The sequence below is a fragment of the Anastrepha ludens genome, chromosome 5, assembly GCF_028408465.1.
Source record: "Anastrepha ludens isolate Willacy chromosome 5, idAnaLude1.1, whole genome shotgun sequence".
Lineage (NCBI taxonomy): Eukaryota > Metazoa > Arthropoda > Insecta > Diptera > Tephritidae > Anastrepha > Anastrepha ludens.
The window spans coordinates 469884-478924 of NC_071501.1; the positions used below are offsets into that span (position 1 = coordinate 469884).

Here is a 9041-nt window from a genome sequence, read left to right on the forward strand (position 1 = left end):
AAAAGAAGCGTAATAAAGCAATGGCAGGAAGCAGTTAGCAATAAAAGAGGCAGCTAAAGGAAGATAAACACTCCACTGAGGAAGTATTTTGAGCTAATAAAAGTCGGCATGCAACAAATGCGTGGCGCTCAAACGATGCTATGAAAAATTGCCTAATTGCGTAAAACAGGTACATGAAAACAAAACAAATAGATAAATAAATAAAATAATAGTGAATTTATTTATATTTGTTCCGACAACAATGAAATGACGCAGCTGTCAGTTTTTCAATGAAAACAAATATACATAAACACATGCATACATGCATTTTAAAATTATTGTGGTTATCTCAATCGCAGATAAGTGGAAACGATACAAGCAACAAAGTGATAGCGGAAAGGTATTTAAGGAAACATTTTATAAAGTATTTAAATAAGTGAATGCGTTTGTTAATATGATAAATTTGAAAAAAAAACATCATCAGCGATTAAAAAGTTATCGTTGTTGATATATCAATTTGAAACAAACACCACTATGAGAGAATTAGAATCTTAGCAGAGCATCTTCTTGTTTTCACTGAAATAAGTAAACAAATATTATTGCAAGTAAAGAATGAATTTTAAAACCAACGGTTTTAGGTAACTTATAGAAAGCGCTGCACACGATTTTTATGATCGGCTAAGAAACTCCAGTTTTTTTTAAAAATAAATCAAAGTTTATTTTTCTTTTTCGTGAAAATTTACTTTCGCTTTTCGGACTAAGCTGCCTGTTTGCGAAAAATTAATATCTTCCTTTACCACACGATTGTATACCGCTTTAGAAAAACTCGTGCGAATAACGAAAAAATGGACCGCCACTGGCCCTGTATTTGGACACTTTTTTAAGTAAATATTCGTACTCAATAAAGTCCTAAAATTATTTTTGTATCGCATTACTAGTAATTTCTCATAAAACGCTTTGATTTTTTGTGATTGATTTGTGGCCCATCAGATAGTCATATGGCGGCCGAGGTGTTGATGATAAATAAAAATTATCAATTAAAATTTCTACAAAATTGCAACCTGTAAGATATAAAGTTGGTGTAGCAATTAACGACGAACTGGTGATTAGTATTGTTACGAATTATTATACAATATTATATTACTTGAGTTGCTGGAGCAATAAAATATCCCCAAAAATATTCAGCCATTACACAACCCTCCCAATAGCATACGTCAGTTGTGTTCAGGGCGTCTAATTTTACCCTTTTGCATATCTGCATACATCTACTGCTTAATGCGGAAAAAACAGCATCAAAAGAAAAATGGTTGTGTACACGAGAAATTAATTGTACTGAACACAATAAAGCGATGCATCGACATACGCACATATTTACCTTAAATTGAACAGGATAAGTTGAAAATACTATCATAATTTTCTTACCTGAAAAAGAAAGAAAAATTACTGATCAGTAAAATAGTCCAATTATGTAGATATAGTAACATAAATTGAAATAATAAATAATAAAATCCAAAACATTTTCATTGTAAACATCCTTCCTTTCCTAATCCTAATGAGATTGCGGAAAGTCTAAGTGAGTTCAGTAAATCCATTTTTAAAAAAACTAATATATGATGAAGAGAGGAAATGTTAATAATATTAAACATATTATAATTAACAAATATAATTTTAGCAAGCACCCAATATTGACGATATTTTTCATTTATTCAATTTCGAATTGCGCATGCGAAAATTACGAATAGGATGATTAAAGGACATAAACTACAGTATAAAGGGGGGAAAAAGTAAATTGGAGTGACTTGAAAATCTTGAAAGGAGGTGCTGCTTTTCTGTAAATTCATTTCTAATGGTTTAGTACAAACATTGTAAGCAAAAAAGTAGATTTCATAATTCTTTAACCAAACTATATTTAGAAAACAAAAATCGAAGTTTAGTTAACAATAGGGCAGCAAGCGGCAATCTCATTTTTTAATTACATTTGAGACAAACTAAGATAAGTAGAATTTTAAAACAAACTAAGCCCGCGAATTTCCAATTACTTTATTTTCAACTTAACTAGCATCACCAGCCCACAAGAAATATTATATCGTTGAAACGGAGGACATAAAATTCAAACCAATGTTTTAAGTTTCTAGCAAATAAATAAAACCAGTGCAAGGAAAAATAAATTCTTAATAAATATGAAGGGGAAAACATAACGCGAACCGCGCAGGAAAAACTTAAGAGAAAAATTTAAATTAAATTTGTGAAGAGAACGAAAAAAGGCAAAAAGAGATAAGGTATGGCACGTGCACAACACGCGGACTGAGTGACAGCCGGTAGAGACGACAAGCGAAAAGAGTGTCGAGCTATGCAGCGAATAAGCAGGCAAAACCAACAGCTTAATAATTCGTTATCTGCTCCTCACCTTCGGTCGGCTCGAGCAGCTATATTTGCAGAGTCTAACGTTTGCCCTCCTCTTCCTCCCACTTTTATTTGGTTTGCTATACGATTCGATTGCTTAGTTAATTTATTTTTTTCTTGCTTTGCTTTATTCCTCAAATCAGTCGTTGTGATTAAATTTATGGTGCACTTGCTATGCCCCACAATACAAAAAACAACAAAGAACAAAAACTAAAACAACAAAACGGTGTTAAATATCAAGGTGGAAGGAAACACGAAACTATGTACTTCGCCGAACCAGCGTCATTTTGATATTTTCGCGATTACTTGGAATACTCACCATGGCGCGCGTACAACAATAAAATAAATGCGAACGCAAATGTATGTATGCTAGAAAAAGCATCTAGCAGAACAGATATGCGCACACGCATCTTTCGTCTTCATTTGCCCCATCGTTCGCCGCGCCGCGCCGCTCAAACTCAAGCTCCATCTAGTTTTATGTGTTTGCAATTTATTACACTACTCCTGGCTGGCTGGGTGCACTACTTTCAGCCGCACATTGTATATGCATAGGTATGTGCACCGCACGCTTCAACAACACCGAAGGAGAGTGCTTGTTGGCGAAGTCGATAGCAAGCGGCGTTTGTGGTGCGGCGTGTCAATTCCGATAATTTTATGTTCCTTTGGTTTTAGTGTTGGCGTTTTAGTCTATGAGGCGGTGAAACGTTCCTCCCCTCCTGGAAGCGCTGAAGCCTTGAATCAACCAGAAAGCAGCCTTGTTGACTATTTTGAAATTTTTTCGACATTTTCCTATTACTTGATGTTTAGCTTTAAAGCACTTTGATTTGAAATGAGTGAACAAAAATACAAACGAAACGTGTTAACAAAAGAAATAAAGAACATTTTAAACGTTCATTATGTTTTTCTTCCCTAATTAATTATTTATTTGCATGCCTCTTGACCGTCCAACCGTTGTATTTGCGCATGTTGAAAATAGTACACATATTCAGGTAGACATCACGTCCGCCGCAAATGTCCAGCTACTTCAGAGGTAACTGTGGGTAGGCGTACAACCTCGCTCACACTTCTGTGCTTCTGCACTTATTTGAAGAATTGTTGCAATTTATACGCCGCTTTCTGGCGTCTGATACTGAAGTTAACAGACCAGCCAACAGATTCAGGGTGCCTCCACTGGCCACATTTGGCTAGACTTGCCTTTCTGATTTATTGCAAATAAATTCAATAGCTAACAAAAATGTGTAGCATTGAATTAATGAACATTTGCTACTGCTGCCTCGAGCAAGTAAGCCCATGGCAGTTTGGAAGGGCAATGGAATGATTGTTCCGTTTCGACTGGGTCAGTGGCGTAAATTTGTGTAATGAAAGCACATCTATGCTCATAATTACATGAAACATTTATTTGCAGCCTTTTCCAAAGTCATAAATTATTCATAACCTACGGTAAATATTATATAAAAAATGGGAAAATGTAAATGTGTTTGGAATTTTTTTAATAGAATAGAAATAATATAAACTTTTGTTGGGATGTTTATAAAGCTCTGGATTTAGACTTTATCGAAATTTCTGAAAATAATCTACAGAAATAAAAAATCCAATTATCAATAAGCGTTGAAAATTTAATATTGATTATATGGATCACAATAGATAAAACTCTTGTCGGAAGACTACTCTTTTGGCAAGAAGGACAAAGCGCCCGCCAGCATTGCGAAGAAAGATACATTTATTTCGTGTCATAGGCACGGCTCTTTTTGCAGAAGTAGTTGCGTTGTGCTTTGGATGAGCTTATTTCATTTATTTTAATTTGCTTAAGGTGTTTTTATATATCGATTTTTACAAAAAGGAAGTGTTATTAAAAACAGCGTAAGGATTTTTCGATTTTCCACAGTAAACAGCGCTAAAAACGATACGACTTTTATTATTATTAGAAAATATAGCAGCCCAATTTGCGGGCTTTACATTTTTAAATAGCCGCTCTCATATCTTTCCCTAGATTGATTCGTTACCTGCATTTTGAATTGCAGCCGGGGCGACATAGCAAACGGTAAAAACAATCTTCGGAGTTGCAGTACAGTGGGTTGGATATTCGAGGTATGTATTAGTAGCTGCACTGAACTTCAGGCCTCAATAAAACATTGTGATTGTTGTAAAGACTAACATATTTGTGCGTTCTTTGCGATGCGCATATTTGACCCAATCACTGCGATGGATCATTAGCAAGCCTCTGGCTTAGGCTACAGAATGACGCTATTTTCATCTCAGTTTTATAATTCTCACAGATATTTTTATTAAAAACTGCGGTAAACGAAATAGTGAAGTTCGAATAAGTTTACTTTGTTCGTAATATCCACACATCTACCGATAGCCTGGCTTTTATCAGAAAGTTAAACGGAACATACAGCATATACATACACACATATGTTTGTATGCGAATACATACCCACTTAGGTTACGCTACGTACATACATACATACATACGTCATTTATCTACACGTTTTCCAATTCCAAAGCGATTTTTCAATTTGCTTCAGGGCAAAACTGCGACTGTTGTATTTTCCCATTTCTTTTTCGTTTATTACAGCACACTTTTTCTCCCCAAATTCGCCGGCATTTTACGCTGTGTCTGCAATTTTCATTTTTAATGCAATTGTAGAGAGAAATCTCGCCACTAATCCTGCTATACGCGCATTTTCCGTCCATTACCCCGATTTTTATTATGGTCCGTGTGGTTCTCGATTGCGAAGCCAACGTTGGTGTTAGTTGCTGAATGCCATACGAGATATTTCCACTTCCGAAAGCAAGAACAAATGAGGCATTTTTTGTCGTTGGGCAAAGCTTTTACGGCACTCTAGCTTATTTCATCGCTTGAACTGAATGAGGAGCGAGATCGGTAAAACGCAAGCAGACACAGGCATTTGTAAGTTGTTGTTAAAAAACACACAACTAGCAGCTGAGGAGCAAAATGCATTATGCGACGGGCAAACGCAATCAGTGTGCGGAACATATGTATGTATGTATACATAGGCATGCACACACATCCGAGCGCAAGTAGAGTAGTTGAATGACACATTTTATTGGTGCCACACAAATGGCAATAGGAACTACCGCGAATGGCGGAAAGCGACGAAGGGGCATACACTTTACCACTGTGATTAGAAAAATTATACCTACTTGCATGTATGTAGGTACATAAAAACGACCATACATTTCACAAGCTCTAGATGTGAAGAGACAGATGAGGCTAACAAACGCACTGCTGAAAAATGCGAGTGGGAAATTCCATAATTCTTCGCAAATAATTACGAGGTAAATAGCGAGCGTTGGAAAAACACCGAAGCGCAAACAGAACAAAAGACACATGCGCGCAGCAACACGTGTCACCTTCCAGACAGACAGATATTCGAAAACAGAAATCTGTTCCTTGTCGAACTGGTCCAAGGCTACAAATCCTTCTTAAAGATAATTCTTATCACAATGAGGAATCAGGCAGCCACCTGCAGCCATTTATGGATTGAAATTTCCAACAAGTGTTCAATTTTTGAAACACCGATTGATAACATCATCTGACGACTGGATGACGTGTTGTGTGCCGGGCGGCACGCAACCGTCGTCCAAGTACACACTGCTCTCGGAATGACACTTTCGGGTGCAAATCAGTTTAATGACTAGTTTGAGTGTTACGTGAAACAAACTTTTAACAATTTTTATAACTGAATTGCCTTTAGCCAAAGAACCAGTGATTTTTGAAGTAGAAACGGAACGATTTAGAACACGAATCTTTTTCTTTTATAGTTTAATAAATTATGTATATTTCTGATCTTATATGTAGGCATTCATATCATTATTAATTCCTAGAATCGCTTCCTCAACTGAGCTTATTCATAAAAAAATCCTGCACGCGCCTTCCATCTTTTATTGGGGACGTCTTGAATTATGTGGATACCAACATTTTTTTGTAGTCCCTTTTATATTCTCTATTAGTCAAGCCAGGCCTTCTTTCTCACACTCTCCAAAATGCACACTGCGGAAACGGATGCTCTCTGGTATCAGGAGCGCATCGAAAAGCCGTCGCAAACTCTGGCATATTCGCCATCGTTTCTATGACTCGCACATCATCTCGATCATGCGCAATAGGATGTGGCAGTGAGCCACAAAAGAACTGAGCAAAATTTAAAAAGAACAACTGCTGCGAGTTGAATTCCGGCGCAAGTCTGGCTCTTTCCGCAACTCCGTCCTCCCCACCAAAATATACATCATATGCCAACTGCATTCCGCTAACATCTGCTATGCGTTCGATGAGTGCTGCGGTGGGCGTACGCATGAAACATCGAAGACTACGCTGAACACCAATATTCGCAAGAATCATCTCACCAGCGGAATTTTCATTGCCCAAGCTATCGAAAGTAATACCCGATGTATCGAAAGCGTGACTGAGTTCATGTGCGAGTATCCAGCCGCCGAGGCTGTATTGTAACAACGGATGTGAGCGATGCTCATAGAAGGGCAGATGAAGGAAAATCATTGGCACGATAAGCAAGTTGCGTTGATGCACAAAGTAGGGCGCATTGCGAGCAGTCTGTATATCGTCGTAAACGTAGAAGGTATCGGGACAGAGCCGCCCATCACCGATAAGTAGATTGGCATGTTGTTGTTGTGTGCGAAAACGAAGCATTTCGAGGTGGTTGTGATAAAAATTAGTAGCGCTGAGGTTGGCGTCCGCATAGTACGCATTATAGTGAGCGGCTGACATGCGCGCTGGCAGATTTCCAAGCCGCAAGTTCATGGTTGAAAGTTTGTCTTGAAGATATGAGCGCTCCAAGGGAGACAATGGAAATTTATTAGCTACCAAGTATCGCGAAAATCTCGCTTTTAATCTGGTGAATATGCGCCCAAGTGTCATTTCATCGGCGACACGCGTTTCGTAGAGATAACGATCGAAGAGGTAGTCCACGCCTAGGGGCATAAGCGCGGCTATATGGTCAAAGCAATTTTTCGGCGTAATTTGAGGAGCCATTTGTTGGAGCAGGTGGGTGAGACGAAACAAAATATACCAGGCGATGGTTTCTGCGTCTGTTTTCGATAGCAATTTTTCTAGGTTGTGCATGTAGGATAAACCAACTAACTGAATGGGGAGTGTTGGAAGCGGTGTACGTTTCAAGAGATTGCTGAAATACTGAAACCAGCCAAAGTGCGGCATAACTGCATGTAATGCCCCTAGCGTAAGTATGGCCTCATCTTCACACTGTGTCACACCATCACCCATTAAATTCCGTCTTAGTACCACCTGGTTTTCATATTTTTTCCTCAAGGCCTGTATTTCTGTCTCAAACGCATAGACCACCGTAGCTAGTTGCTCATATTTCTTTACCTCTTGTTCACAATCTGGACAAAGTTCAACGATAGCGCCTAGTATTTCTTGTTTATTTTTGAAGGATTCCCCTTCATAAGGCAACCGCAACTCAATCACATAGCGCGCAGAATCATTGTAGGCCCAGTTTACAGTTTCATGCAGAAAAACACCATTGAAACCAAAGCGACGCAAATCAGCGATCGCGGAGAGCCAATCAAAATCCTCCGTAGACCACTTATCGCCATTCAAAGAAATCCTCAGATCGTCCAGCCATCTTAGACGAGGTTCTCTGTTCATCAGCTCTTTAAAGTAATTATCCAGTTTTAGATAATAAGTATTTACTCCTGTACAAGTTGTGTAGTAGCGTTCAACCTTTCGGAGCAGAAACATAATTTCCGTGTCTGCGTGCCCTTTAAAGCTAGCGTCCTGTAGATACTTTTGCAATTTTTGTGCATAGTAATTGCCCACAGCCCCAAAATTATCCACGTGATTGTAGTAAGGCGCGGCAGTCCACTCGCCGCAAGCATAGTCCCAAAAGTTCTCGCAAGGGTCGGTTGCGTTGTGCAAATTCGCGCGTATTACATCCACGATAGAAGCATCCAGTCGCGATAGACAGTCCGCATCCTCCGCGCAACTTACCAACGCCACGTGGTCGCATTCGGATCGACTGATGAGCGTGAGAATTGCGAAGGTTTTGAACAAGTTGAAGGTACACATTTGCGAAATTGCGCAAATACCTACGATGACATTTGCAATGTATTGCCAAGCTGCTGATAAGCACCGATCTTGTTGTACCGCATGCACGTCCTCACTCAACTGATGTGCTCGCGCAGAGCTAATCTAAAACGAGCAATCCAGCTTTTCACCAATTTTGTTTTTTAAGAATCACATGTTTACTGACATCGGTGGGTTTTTGGAGCTAGATTATGAGCGCTAGAATTTATTTTTATTTTTAAATATTCTCTGTGTAGAAGAAATACTGCTTATCGAAATAGCCACTCAGAAAGGCAATCAAATGCAATACAAGAGATTTTAGTCGTGCGGGAAGAGCGTTGTCATATCAATATTAAAAACTTGTTTCTATATTTCTGGCCTGATCATAGCGAGTTATTGTTTTTGCAAATTATGAATAATTTTAATTAGCCCGTCGCACCGTGCTGCGGCTCCATACAAAAAGTGGTGAAAAACACGAAAATGCAAAGATTTTGCTAAAAATTTGTTCCTTAGCGCATTATAGTACACCCAAATATCATACTTGCTCTTTATAGCTTTTATATTTTCGATAAAATTATGATTAAGACTAAGTGTATCT

The 9041-nt window shown here is 38.4% G+C and overlaps 1 protein-coding gene across 1 annotated transcript; it reads right to left on the reverse strand.

The window, feature by feature from the left end:
* Positions 1-6235: 6235 nt before the first annotated feature.
* Positions 6236-8446, reverse strand: LOC128863331 (neprilysin-4). Its single transcript, XM_054102450.1, has one exon. The coding sequence runs from the start codon at positions 8444-8446 to the stop codon at positions 6380-6382; it is 2067 nt and encodes a 688-aa protein (XP_053958425.1). The 3' UTR covers positions 6236-6379.
* Between the last annotated feature and the right edge of the window lie 595 nt (positions 8447-9041).